This window comes from Episyrphus balteatus, chromosome 2, assembly GCF_945859705.1.
Source record: "Episyrphus balteatus chromosome 2, idEpiBalt1.1, whole genome shotgun sequence".
NCBI lineage: Eukaryota > Metazoa > Arthropoda > Insecta > Diptera > Syrphidae > Episyrphus > Episyrphus balteatus.
This window is the reverse complement of record NC_079135.1, coordinates 73,215,210-73,230,022: the sequence shown is the minus strand read 5'-3', so window position 1 is coordinate 73,230,022 and position 14,813 is coordinate 73,215,210. Positions and strand designations below refer to the sequence as shown.

Genomic DNA, 14,813 nt, shown 5'->3' with positions numbered 1-14,813 from the left:
AACAAAGCTTTTAAACAGTCAGTTACAATTTAGCTGATAAATTTATACGAAAAATAATTAAAAACCCATATTTAAGAAAATTTTAAATTTGTATCTGTCAGGTTCATCAAAGTGAGGGTTGTCACATATGACTTTGACAGATTCGCAAACTTCCCTGTTGGATTTGAAATTCAAATAATTTAAAAGTAAGTATAGGTATATTTTGTTTAGTTTTTTTTTTGTTTAATTTGTAAGAATTGATTGTTTCCAATCTTGTTGCATATGAGTTTACCAATGAAGGAGTACATTTTACGTTAATCTTAGGTATAAAAAATTCAACCCTAAGCCACGTGTACGTGTATGTAGTGATGTAATGTACACACACACGTTGTAAGTTACATCTCTTTATTATTGACTTATGTATGTAAGTCGCGTCCCACAAAGAAAGAATATCTGAGGACTCAATAGGTCTGTTTGTTGTACCCCGCTCCAGGCCACTCTGAGTCATGTCAATCAACTGGCATAAAAATCGGTTTTTGGGTTTTCATTTTACATCGATTACCTCAGAGCTTTAGTTTCATCAGCTGATTTCTTTTTGGGCATTTTTTACTTTATTTAGTTTCTTATTTTATGAATTTCGTGAAAAATCTCATATTTACCACAAAAATTTTGTATCTACAAACGAAAAATCATTTTTTGCACTCCAAACGTTTTTTTTTTTTTTTTTCTTAAATGACAACAACTGATTTGATTTTGATAACTCTGAATTCCGCGCTCTGACAAAATTTCCAGAAAAAGGAGCTACAAAAGACGCGTGACGACGAATTCGGTGTGACCCAGAGTGCCCCAGAGCGGCCAGAGCTCACAACGAACAAACTTAATGTTATTTTGAAAGAGAGCAAAATAATTTTGTGGGACAAGTTTCTCACACGAATCCAATTTTTTTTTTCAAATCCAACACTTAACTGCAACTTCACACAACTGCAACTTTTCTTCAAATATTCAATTATTGTGAAAAAAAAATTATTTCAAAATAAATTATTTCGTGAAGCAAGCTCGAAATAAAAACATTAGCTGTTTTGTCAAACAAAAATAAAAAGACAGAGAAAAAAAACTGTGAAATGAATCCAAAAAATTTTCGTCTCAGATATCTCCGAAAAGAAAGTGAGCGCTCAGCTGAACAGAGTCTGAACTGTCAAAAAAAAAAATAGTGTTTCATTTTTGTTCAAAGCGTTCAGAGTCTCGAAATTTGTGTACCTTTTTTTTTGCAAAAATCTTTCAGAGCTTGTTCAAGCCCGAACTACGACCTCGGAAAAATTGGACTGATCATTCTGAATAAAACCTGAACGCTTTAAGTCAATAAAAAAAAAATGCACATTCAAAATTAAAATGGTGGCTGAAGCTGTCGGCACTTCAAACTACATATGTTATTTTTAATGATTTAAACATACATAATTGTTTTTTGTCCTTTGTTGGGTTTGACAGCTATGAATTGACAAACGTCATTTGGTGACAGTTTGTTCTCAAATCTGTTTCAATAATAAATTGAACAATCATATTGTTTTTTATAGGAATCTTTAAATTTGAGACTGACAGTTTTTGCATTGCCATACAATATTGCGAACTAAACTTCAAAGTTATTTACTGACTTACCCTTTTGCTGCGGAGTTGAAATATATTCTTCCTGTTTCTGTTCACTATTTCCCTCATACTTCAGCTGATAATCCGATCTTTTTCTCAACGACATCATCAACGATTGCGTTCGCGGCGGTATTTCCGGTGGCGCCGGTTCCGGGGGTGGTTCTGAATCAAATACTTCCGCGTCCGCTTCGCATTGTGCGTACTCGCGCAAATCCTGCTGAATTTGTTGTAATTTTTGTTTTTCACGCTCACTACGACTAGCCCCCGAAGTGGCCGCGCTATTAGAAGAAGTCGCACTGCTCGACGAAGTCATTCCGCTAACCCGATTCAACCGATTGCTCTTGGAACGACTCGATCGCAATGAATTGAGCCCGATAATTGAACGTTCGTTTAAGGCCGCACTCGCTTGTAAATACGCTGCGACTGCCGAACTAGTCGCATTTAATTCAACAGCAGCTTGCAAACGATCAAGCATAGCTGAGCTACCCGAATACGATAGACGATCATTTGTCTCAGGAAACGGATTTGTTGACGATGTATTTAAATCGTATTTCATACTGAACGGATTACGACTATTAACTGTAGCTAGCGAATTGCTATTTTTAGTATTGGCAGCTGATGATATTCCTATCGCTGAATGTAGTGGCGAATTCAAATCAGTACTTTGGTGGTGATATAATTGTTGTTGTTGATGATGGGCTTGTTGTTGGAGTTGTTGATGTTGAAGTGCTGATGTTGTTGTGGGATATTCGGTAAGGAGTGATTCAGTAACCTCTCCGTTATCACAATCAGATGCATAGCGGTCCAAATCTACAAGAAATTAGTTTTGAGAAATTAGATATTTTTATTTGACTTTTAAGGAAAATAAGTTTACTTAAATAAATTCTTAATAATATTCAATTGTTTGTTTTTTATCATTACACTTAAATAAATGTAAATAATGTTAACTTATTGGATTAATTGAATCCACAACAAAATAAAACAATTGCAATTAAGTAAAAAGCACAGTCGGAGTAAAGAAAACAAAGTCATGAATTGATGGAGCTAGATCTTGACAGGTTAAACAAATAAATAGGTACGTAGAAAAGTGTACAGAACAGCTTGTTAAAAACACAACCACCATTCCAACTTTAAGGTGGATAACGTTGAAGAATTAAAAATAACGAAAGAAATTGATGGCTGATTGATTGCTATCGAATTAATTAAAATAAAGAAAATCTTTTTACTGGAATGACAGAAGAACAGTATAAACAAAGTTTGTAGGTAAGTAAGTAATTGCTTTTAAAGTGAGAATTGTAAAATTATATAACTTACTTTGAAATTTATTAAATAGACTAGTGCCAATAATTTTTGAAGAAAAAAAAATATTAGCAGCGTGTGGTGGGAAAATTTACGATAAATGGTATATGAAAGGGGAATAATAAATTCTCAAAATAAAAACTTGTGGAAAGAGTGTGGGTTGGCGAAAAAGTGGGGTGGGTGTCGAAAATCGAGATTTTTTATGATTTTATAGAAAAAAAAAAATTACGTACAAAGGTTGTAGATAATAAAAAGATTAAAAATTTTTAATTTTTTTTACATAATTTCAAAAAATTGAAAAAAATGCAAAAATACGGTTTATTATTTTTTAATTTTATCTTAAAAAAATATTTAACCAAACTTGGTTAGTTTTTTTTTTCAGCAAAATATTATTTTTTGTAGTTTTAAGGAATTTATTTTGAAAAATAGCATATTTTTTCAGTCAAAAAAGTTACCGAAAAATTTTAGATTTTTAAAAAGTTTGGTATGCTGTCTTTTGCATTAAAACCTATTATTTAAGGTAATGTAGAAAAACTACACTTTTATTTGGATTTTTTCGTAAATGAAAATAATATTGTTTTGTTATTTTAGATTTAGATTTAGATTTTTTAGATGTAGATTTTTCTAAAGAAACCAAACCAAACTTTTCTAGTTGATTTTGATCCTATATAGTAATTTGAATCTAGTATCAAAACTACTCTTATGTGCAAAGTTTTTGGATAACGAACTTTGAACTTCCAAAAACACTAAACGACTGGTTGGCAAGAACTTGTTCCTGAGTAAACAAAGGAAACAAATAATGAACTTCTTGGACGCGTTTTGGACGCGTTTTGGAATCGTCTTGGACGCTTTTTATACCCGTGGATGCGTTTTGGACGCGTTTTGAACGCGTTTTGGAAGCATTTTGAACGCTTTTTGGACGCGTTTTCGATGAGTGTTGGATGCGTCTCAGACGCGTTTTGCACGCGTTTTCGACGCATTTTCGACGCATTTTTGGACTCGTCTTGGACGAGTTTGAGACGCGTTTTGGACGCATTACAGGCGCGTTTTGGGCGCGTTTTGGACTCGTTTTGGACGCGTTTTGGACGCGTTTTAGACGCGTTTTGGACGCGTTTTGGACGCATTTTTGGACTCGTCTTGGACTCGTCTTGGACGGGTTTGAGACGCGTTTTGGACGCGTTTCAGGCGCGTTTTGGACGCGTGTTGGATGCGTCTTAAACGCCTTGTGGACGCATTTTGGGCGCGTTTCGGACGCGTTTTAGACGCGTTTCGGATGCGTTTTGGACGCGTTTCGGACGCGTTTTGGACGCGTTTCGGACGCGTTTTGGACGAGTTTCGGACGAGTTTCGGACGCGTTTTAGACGCGTTTTGGACGCGTTTTGGATGCGTTTTGGACGCGTTTTGGACGCGTTAAGGACGCGTTTTGGACGCGTTTTGGACGAGTTTGGGACGAGTTTCGGACGCGTTTTAGACGCGTTTCATACGCGTTTCGGACGCGTTTAATACGCGCTCGGACGCGTTTCGGGCGCGTTTTGGGCGCGTTTTAGACACGTTTCGGACGCGTTTTGGATGCGTTTTGGACGCTTTTTGGACGCGTTTTCGATGAGTGTTGGATGCGTCTCAGACGCGTTTTGCACGCGTTTTCGACTCATTTTTGGACTCGTCATGGACGGGTTTGAGACGCGTTTTGGATGCGTTTCAGGCGCGTTTTGGACGCGTGTTGGATGCTTCTTAAACGCCTTGTGGACGCGTTTTGGGCGCGTTTTGGACGCGTTTCAGATGCGTTTTGGACGCGTTAAGGACGCGTTTTGGACGCGTTTCGGACGCGTTTTGGACGAGTTTGGGACGAGTTTGGGACGAGTTTCGGACGCGTTTTGGACGCGTTTCGGATGCATTTTGGACGCGTTTTAGACGCGTTTCATACGCGTTTCGGACGCGTTTAATACGCGCTCGGACGCGTTTCGGGCGCGTTTTCGACGCGTTTTGGGCGCGTTTTGGACGCGTGTTGGATGCGTCTTAAACGCCTTGTGGACGCATTTTGGGCGCGTTTCGGACGCGTTTTGGACGCGTTTCGGATGCGTTTTGGACGCGTTAAGGACGCGTTTTGGACGCGTTTTAGACGCGTTTTGGACGCATTTTTGGACTCGTCTTGGACGGGTTTGAGACGCGTTTTGGACGCGTTTCAGGCGCGTTTTGGACGCGTGTTGGATGCGTCTTAAACGCCTTGTGGACGCATTTTGGGCGCGTTTCGGACGCGTTTTGGACGCGTTTCGGATGCGTTTTGGACGCGTTAAGGACGCGTTTTGGACGCGTTTCGGACGCGTTTTGGACGAGTTTGGGACGAGTTTCGGACGCGTTTTGGACGCGTTTCGGATGCATTTTGGACGCGTTTTAGACGCGTTTCATACGCGTTTCGGACGCGTTTAATACGCGCTCGGACGCGTTTCGGGCGCTTTTTCGACGCGTTTTGGGCGCGTTTTAGACACGTTTCGGACGCGTTTCCGTTGTGTTTCGGACTCGTTTTGGACACGTTTCGGTTGCGTTTCGGACTCGTTTTGGACGCGTTTCGGACGCGTTTTGGACGCGTTTCGGACGCGTTTCGCGTTTCATACGCTTTTCAGACGCGTTTAATACTCGTTTCGGGCGGGTTTTGGACGCGTTATGTCAAAAAACTCATATTTTAGGAGCTAGGTAAAAAAGTTCGCAATTTTTGAATTTTGACAAAATCAAAAAAAAATTTTTTTCTTTTTGAACGACTACTTTAACAAAAAAAACAAAAAAACTGGTTATATACCTACAGGAGCACATTATCTACCAGTTTCTTAAAGATATGTAACTTTTCGATAGGACTCATCTTTTAAGAGCAATAGACAAAAAACCGATATTTTCGACATTTTACACATTTTAAAATCACGATATCTTATGAACGATATCTCGAAGAAAAAAAAGTGTTACAACATTTTTTTAGGAAATTACAAAACCTACAAGTCATCCATATACTTTTTTATGATAGCTTCTTCCGTTTCAAAGTTATATATGAAAAACATAAATTTTCGACATTAAAACTTGAATAACTTTTTATGTACACATGAGACATTTGGGGACTTTTGACATTTTTTTCTTTAATCGACATTTAAAAGCTCTGTACAAATTTTCAGCCCTATGCGAATTATTTCTGGGTTTGCCCTTTTTTATGTTTATTTTGTCTGGACTTTATTGAGTAAGTAAAAATACAAACATTCATGGACCACAATTTTGCGTCTTAGTTAAGGGTATGACAGCATCCAACTGATGAGCCCACTGTCATACCTGGGCGAAACGCATATAGAGTTGAGATCATTTAAACTTTTTAATCCTGCTCCTAAAGTTCAAGTTCAAAAACTTTTTTAAACTTTTTAAATAAAAAAGATGAAACGTAAATATAAGTAGGCCACATACAATAATTAAACTATTAAAAAAATCGTTTAAAGAAAAAAAGAACATTTTAAATGAATTTGAATTGAAAAAAGTATGCAGTTTGATTTTTTTTATTAACTAAATGTATTTTTAGAAAAAAAATTTGTATTAATAAATTTTTGAAAAAAAAAATTCAATCAAGTCTGAAATTAGTTATCATTATATAAATGTGAAAGAATCCACAAAATTTCAAATAAGTTCAATAACTTTTTTTCAAAAATTGTATTAAAAAAAAATTATTTTTCTAATTACCTACCTAAAGTAATTTTTTTTTTCAAAATCTTATTTTTAATTTATAAGAAAGCACAAAATTCATATAAATTGACCCAGTCGTTTCGGAAAAATTCAAAAACTAAAAACCTTTTGTAAAACAAGGACCGTTTATATGTATGATTTTCAAAAAAAAAACTCTTATTCAAATTTCAGAAACTATCACTGAATTTTTTAACAAAATCTTAGAAGCCACTTTGAAAAAGTTAAAATTTTTTATTTTCTAATCAACCTGATAAAACAATTAAAAAGTAAAGCTTTATCCCTTTAAAAACATCGGTCAAAACTGATATTTATCAGTTTTGTGTCACATTATGGATTTCAAATAAAATAATTAATTATTATTTAAACATACAATTTATGTATACCTAATGCGCAAAAAAATTCGAAAAAATATGTATATATTTTTTTGTATTACATATGTAATTCAATTTCATACTCACTTGCTAATTGCTGACTTTGAATCAATAGCGACGCCAACAACTGGGTATCAAAAGCCGATGTTTGTGTATTATTTTGATACTCGTCTTCACTGCTGCTATATCCGTGACGACTATGCCATTCCGCTGACCTTTGGCGTCGCATCTGTTCTCCACCAAAATAATATTCGCTGCCACGTTTCCGCCCAATGGTCCCGGAATGACTCGACATTTTGTCTTTGTTTTTATTTGTCCACGTTTGTAATGAATAACCAACTTAAATCAATTACGAAAATTCAGGCATATCGAATTTGAATAGTCTTTCTGAAAAAAAGAAAGAAAAATGATAAAATCAGACAAAAATTCCAAAGGTAAATTAAGCTCTAAAATAAAAGAAACATCAGTTTTTTTTTGGAAGTAATAATTCAAAATTTAATGTCAAAATATGGCACCAACCCAAAACCACTCACCCAGAGTTGTTTGAACTAAGCACCAACATAATTGTAATTTATTGGTGTTCTTTCAGTAAAGTGGTTGGCATAACCCTTGCAACATTATTTTTACCTTTTTTTTCTGTTTTTCTCTTTAACTCACAAAAAGATATAATGTTTCAAAATAAAAAAAAATAACATTTTTAAAAAGGGTTGCTACCAGTCATCCCTTAGAAACAAAAAAAAAAAAAAAATTACCGGTATCGTTCTTCAACAACCACCACTGACATAAATGATCCTAATTAAAGGTTATTACCTAATGGGCTTACTGATGTCCTCAAGGGGTTTATTTAAAATGAATATTTTTAATTTAATTTCTATTTTGTTTCGCAATTTAGTCGCACTTATATTTTAAATAAAGGGTTGATTCATTTATAACATTCGTTTAGTTTCACTCACTGATTTATAACAAATTAAAAAATAAATAAATAAATTAGTAATGTGATTTATAGTTTTAAGCTTTAAAGGATTTATTGAGGGTTTAAAAGCTGATGATATGATTGAAAAACATGTTCTATTAAAGGCAAACATTTTTTAGGTAAGAAAAAAACATTTATTAGTGGTTTTGACGTTCTGGTCATTAAGAGGGTATATAGAAAAAAGAGAAGCAGAAAAGGCGTTCCACATTCACGCAGTAAGGCTATAGAAAAAATATTAAAGATCAAGGGCAAACGTTAAAACATCTTGATTTTTTTTTTCGAAGTTGAAATGAAACCGGTGCGTTTCTTCCTTTTGAAGAATTGATACTTCTGCCAACAAACTAACATTATTTCAATTTGAAAACCTCTGCAACAATGCACAGACGAGCTTTTCAAGGTTTTTCCAAACAAGAGCCCCACAAAATAAGTAAATCGCTTAGAGAAAAGCAGACACTTTTTATTTATAATATAATTCGGGAAACCTGTCCGGGGTCCAAGAAAATATTAAATTAAATTCAGAATTTTTTGATAGTTAATAAAAAAAATAAAATTTAAATAAAAAACATCTGATAACCCAAATGCAATTCGATGACAATTTGTATTTAAAGTTAGTGAGTCTTATTTAATTTATTCATTATTTGATGTTTTACAAATTTTATACCTAAAAAGCTCGAAGGTTTTTTTTTGTCAAACTCAAAATAGAGAAGTTAATTTAAACCCCGTACATCGTACAATCAAAAGTCCAATTTGGCATTATCACATACCTACATAAATAATTAACTTAATAATTTAAAGACCCACCAAAGAAGTAATAAGGACACTTCATGACTTCTTTATTCTAACAACCTTTATAACGTGCTATAGCTGTTAAAAATTTACCAAAACCAATTTATCTTTTCAAGGCTTTCAAACTTATTAGAAAAAAAATAATAGGTACCTATTTCAATTTAGTTTTCGAAACGTTTTTTTTATTATGCCTCGAGACATGCAATACGAAACCAAATTGAAATCAACCGAAATCCTTTTCGTATATCTATGTTTTTTATAAAGGATTGAAAGGATAGCATGTGACATAATAGGAATATTAAAAAAAAAAAAAATATTAATAACGTTATGATAATTGCTTTGTGATTGCGATACGTGCCAGACAAGGTGCGTGTCAATCGATTAATGTATCTTTATAGCTTTTATACATATTTTTTTTTTATTTTGAGAGGGAGAAATGTTATTTGTTGACGAGTAAGAGAATTGTATTTAGAGATGAAAATGGTAAAAGGTGTCATTCATGATACCGCCCCTTGATATATAAAACTAAATTACCTGTGTATTTGCTTGGAAAGATATAATAGCAATTAATAACAAAAAAATCTTTTTTTGACCTTTAATGAGATATTACTAATTGATACATATAGGTAATGAACGTTTGCTTCTGACATTACTAATTACGGTGCGTATAGTAGTTTTGTTTTTGTATTTCAACATTAATTGTAATTACTAATTTTTTATTTTGTTTTGAACTTTTTCAATCACCTAAGGTAACAAAAGCTAAATCTAAATTTTCATGAAAGTAGTTGAAGTCCTTCAAAAGTTAAAACCTATTCTACAAAAAAAATTGTATATGAAATACATTTTTGGAAATTTTCTCTTTTATTATTTTAGATAAATTGTTTTTGTAAGAAAAGATCAGACTTTCCAGGTAGTTCATCATCATCAATCATAAAGTTTACACCAGAACGTTGCACTTTTAATGAAATTTGACCTTTGACTTAACTATATAAATAATATTTTAAAAATTATAAAAACAAAATATTTAGGTATGTCATAAATATATACAGGGTGTCCCACAGTCACAGCCCCAAATGAAAACCATGGATTCCTGAAGTAATTTTAAGTCGAAAAACTTAAGTGGCAATTTTCTCTTTTTCGTCCCGTTTTCGAGAGATGACAGTTTTTATGATTTTTTATCTATTTTCTTTTAACTCGCCTTATCTTTGCCAAACTACGTCTGATTTTTTGCAACCAATCAAGAATTTATTACAATTTTAGTTTGTCTCATAACTTTTTTTTTCTGCGGACAACCGTTTCTCCGCAAATTTACATCAAACACAATTTTCTTCGTTTTTTATACTTTCATATCCTTTAAGTAAAAAAAAACAAGTAAATGAGTATTAAGTTTATTTTCTTAAAAAAAAATAAGTTTTTTTTTCATAAAAAAGACTACTGAAAGTAATTAAAAAAAATAAACAAACTGAATGAATTAAAAAAAAATATTTTTTAAATACAAAATTAATTTAAATGAATTAAATCTTTTTCTGAGCTTTATCTATTTGTTCTTTTCTTAACCACAATAGCTCAGAAAAAGTTTTTAGTTCATTTAAATTAATTTTGTATCTAAAAATTATTTTTTTTTAATTCACTCAGTTTGTTTATTTTTTTTAATTACTTTTAGTAATCTTTTTTATGAACAAAAAAAATTATTTTTATCAAGAAAATAAACTGGGCTTTAATAATATGTGCAAAAAATTAATACTCATTTACGTGTTTTTTTTTACTTAAATGATATGAAAGTGTAAAAACGAAGAAAATTGTGTTTGATGCAAAATTGCAGTGAAAAAAAAGTTGTGAGACAAATTCAAATTGTAATAAATTCTTGATTGGCTGCAAAAAAAATCTTTCGAATCAGACGTAGTTTGGCAAAGATTAGGGTAGTTAAAGGAAAATAGATCAAAAATGATAAAAACCGTCTTAACTCGAAAACGGGACGAAAACGAGAATTTTTTTTTTTTTTTTGACGGGAGGAAATCTTCAAATTGGTATGACTTTGCAGTCTCTGATTATGCGATACAGCGTATTTTTTAACAACTTCTGTGACCATTTCTATTTGTAAGTCACTATGTAGATCGCTATTTCTTATGTACCAAGGTGCATTAACTATTCCACGAAGGACTTTGTTTTGGAATTTTTGGATGATTTCGGTATTTGTTTTCTTTGTACAGCCCCATAATTGGATACCATAGGTCCAATCGAGAAAATTGCCACTTCGACTTAAAATGACCTCAGGAATCCATGGTTTTCATTTCGGGCGGTGACTGTGGGACACCCTGTATACAAATTTAATATGCTCTATAAAGCGGTAGAGTTAAAAGATAATTGCATTTTTATTTCCAAGTATGTACGATATTTTTAGTCCACACAATCAAGATATTTAAATTCATGAACAAATGAACATGTTGATGTTGAAAAATGCGATTCGAATGTAAAATAAATTATTCCTCTTATTAAATCGATTTCAAAAATACATTTTGTATTTTTAAATTCACATCTCAATCAAAATCATATTATGTAAGGGATTCCATTTCAATCTGCTAGTGCATGTGCATATAACTGTTACTTTCATGCAAAATTGCTACTTTAGTTTCGTAGGCGTTCAATTATGAAAACATTTTTTTTTCTGTAGTTTTGAACTGTTAGTTTTATAGTTTTGCTTCACATTGCTAATATTTATAAAAAAATATTCACAAAAAAAAAAAATTCAAACCTATTGTTATAAAGGCCACTTTTAAAATAATTCCTTGAAATAAAGTGTAACCCAACAAACTAAACCATAAAAAAAACTACATGCATACATGTTTAGATGTGTATTCCGTATTGCTAGAAATACTATTTTTTGGATTCGCCAATCTTTTCCACAGAAAATTTAAATATGTGAAACTAGATCTAGATCGGTAATTTTCATTTATTAAAGGTAAAATGTCAAAAATATCGACTTTCCGTACATATTTAACTTAAAAACGGCAAAGGCTAGCTACAAGTTTATAGGGTACATATTACAATCATACAGTTTTCTATCAAAATAAGTTTCGAAAATGTCCCGGACTTGTACCCTACATGTCCCAGACATTTTCCAGACTTATCCCAGACATATCCTAGGCATGTCCCGGAATTGCCCCAGACATGTCCCAGAATGGTCTCAGACATATCCCGGAAAATCCCGAAAGTTTCCTGGACATGTGTGGGCCAACACATGTCCCGGACACGTCCCGTACAAGTCCCACACATGTCACATGACAATATGTATGCGATGGAAAATTTCAATGATGAAATTTTTCTTCATCGATTCGATCATAAAATTTAAGTTTTTTTTAAGAATTTAATCAACTGAAATAAATCCTCCCTCCTGTACCTTGAACTCAGTGGCGTATCCAGAAAAAATTTTGGAGGGGGCTGGAAAATTTTTCAAAAATTTTTAGAGGGTAAATGTGCGAAAAAATTTTCATTTCTTTTTATTAATCTTTGATCTTTGGTATAGTACCATTAGACTGCTCTCGACAGATTCGTACTACTGTCTCCTCCTTTCACATTCAAAGTACCTAGTGTTTTTTCAAAGTTCTTGTGTCCCAAACATTTTAAACAAACAGCAAGAAGTTGTGTCATCCTTAAAAAAAAGTACATTTTATTTCGTTCGAACTTTGTCATGTGCTGAATCCAAAACTGTTAACAGATTAATTCCTATCACGTCAAGAGTTTTTGAGCTATACTCATCAATATTTTCGTTAATTACTCCCATGTTCTGCAATTCGACCGCAAGTGAATTCAAATCACTTTTCAATTTCACGTGAAATGAAATATCGATATTCTTCATTTCGATCGAATTCGAAAACTTCGAAATTGCTTCTAACTGTCAAAACTGAAGGATCTTCCTTTCAAAAGTGAAATTACTGCAATTGCAGATTCATTGAAAAAGGCCACCAAATTCACGAACAGTAACATATTGAATTGAATTCGATAAGAAAATCTAAATGAGTGAAAAAATGCAGAACTCCTATTTCACTTTCTGGAAGTGAATACGCAAAAAGTGAAATGCAGAACGTGAAAGTCTGAAAAACCAATTTTGAATGAAATTCTTTTTGATGTTTAATCCTAAATATATATGTATTAGACTGATTCAAAAAAAAAATTATTTTTTTTTGTTCAAAGCATTGTTGAAAATATTGTTGGAAATGACGAAAAAAAAATACTGCAAAAGTTTCAGCCCTTAATGTTAACATTTAGTACCGCCGCATCGCAAATTTCTATTTCCCATACGATTTGTATGGGAAAGATTGAGCCCCCTGAGCCCCCCCCTCAATACGCCGCTGCTTGAACTAGATTCGTTGTATTTATTTTCAAACAGCTAAATTCAATTAAGTATTTATGTTTACCCACTTAAAACTTTTTATTCCCAAAAGCAATTGTTAATCGAACTCAAAGAAAATTATTGTCACTGTTCAGAATAAAAAAAAAAAGAGTGCAAAAAAAAATTTCAAACAATTTTCAGATGATATATCTGAAATTGGACTTTTCCCAGAAAACAGAGGAAGAGAATATACCTAACAGCTAAAAGCAATCGCAAACAGAAATCAAATTAAACAGATTTAATACCACAATCACCAATCGATACCAAACAAAAATAAATAACCCCAGTTATACCATGTAGGAGGTGTATAGGTTAGGTTTAGATATCTGTTCTTTGTTAAGGTAGATATAGAATCGAAGAGAGAGGTTCATTTTCAGAGCAAAAGGAAGATTTGTATCTAAATTTACATACCAATATACCTTCCTCCTCTCGTATCTATAAGCATGAACGTGTATCTATAAAGCAAGGTCGATATAAATCCCAATACAAAAAGCTAACAATTTATTTGTGTTGTTATCACACAGCCAAATGGCATAAACAATTTCCCAAAATAAATACAAAGATAGACTGAGTCCAACCACAAATAACACATAGATGACAGCTAAATAAATGAAATCTAACAAAAAAGCTTTGTTTTATATGAGGTTGGTAGGTACCTATCCGGAATATAAATATCCACATAAGACCTTTTGTTTTCTTTTTCGTATGTTTTTTTGTTCGGTTTAACCAAAATGTTAGAAACGTACTTTATTTCAAATATACACTAGGTATAGATACCTTAGAATATCATGTTTGAAAATCCAATAGATTCGTGTAAACAAGCAAAAATACGAAAAAAAAATTCAAAATCATAGGTCAGAGTAGAAGGTACCAGCTGTGGAAAACAAAAACCGCTCAAAATTGCAATCAAATATCGAATAGTATAACTGCAATGGTAACGGTTACGGTTACCACTCGAGAATCCAAAAAAAAAAAAAAAAAAGTCAGTTGAAAGTAAAACTCTTCAAATAAGATCATACCTATGCCAGACGTACCTAAATAAAGTTGTTGTCTTTTATACCAGATAGGAGAAAAGAACGGAACTGAATACAAAATGAAATGCCAAATATATCAGAAACTTTTCTTTTTTGTTTGTTTTTTTTTTGTCTTCCTTTCATTTTTCCAAAACCTTTTGCTTTCCTTGTATCAAAGCTTATTCTAGAAAAAAAAAGAAAAAAATTATTTTCAAACTGCAACAGTCAGGAACTCATCCCAATTTTTCGTTTCCGTTTTGGTGTTACTATGAAATTCCCTAAGCCCTTCAGGGTAGCCTGCAGGCAGAAGATACGTTTTGACCGCAAAGATGCATCTCTGCATCAAACACTACCATAGTTTTGCAGTTACATAGTTCTTCTATAACTGTTTCATTTTAAAGGAAGATTTAAGAATAGTAAGAAAAAAAGTGAAAGAAATAAAAATAAAGGACCGTTGTCATGAACAAAAGTTGAGGAGGTGAATTTATTTCAACAAAAACAATATAATGCGTTATTAGGGTCCTAGAGGAAACGTCTGTTTGAAGCTTTTTAAGACCTGCTCCAAGAGGTTTTTTTTTTATACACTATCAGTTCATAGCCGAAGAGCGAAACAGAATACGTTTCGAAAACACCCTGATACTCCGTCAAAA

At 32.9% G+C, this 14,813-nt stretch overlaps 1 protein-coding gene across 1 annotated transcript in view; it reads right to left on the bottom strand.

Moving 5' to 3' along the window:
* LOC129910309 (protein deltex-like) overlaps nt 1-14,813 on the bottom strand; it is a 260,104-nt gene that overhangs the window by 109,877 nt on the left and 135,414 nt on the right. The window contains exons 2-3 of the mRNA XM_055987643.1: nt 7,089-7,388; nt 1,633-2,430 (exon numbers count right to left, since the gene is read on the bottom strand). Of these exons, the coding sequence (XP_055843618.1) occupies nt 1,633-2,430; nt 7,089-7,296 (1,006 nt within the window). The 5' untranslated portion in view covers nt 7,297-7,388. The remainder of the gene's footprint in view (nt 1-1,632; nt 2,431-7,088; nt 7,389-14,813) is intronic.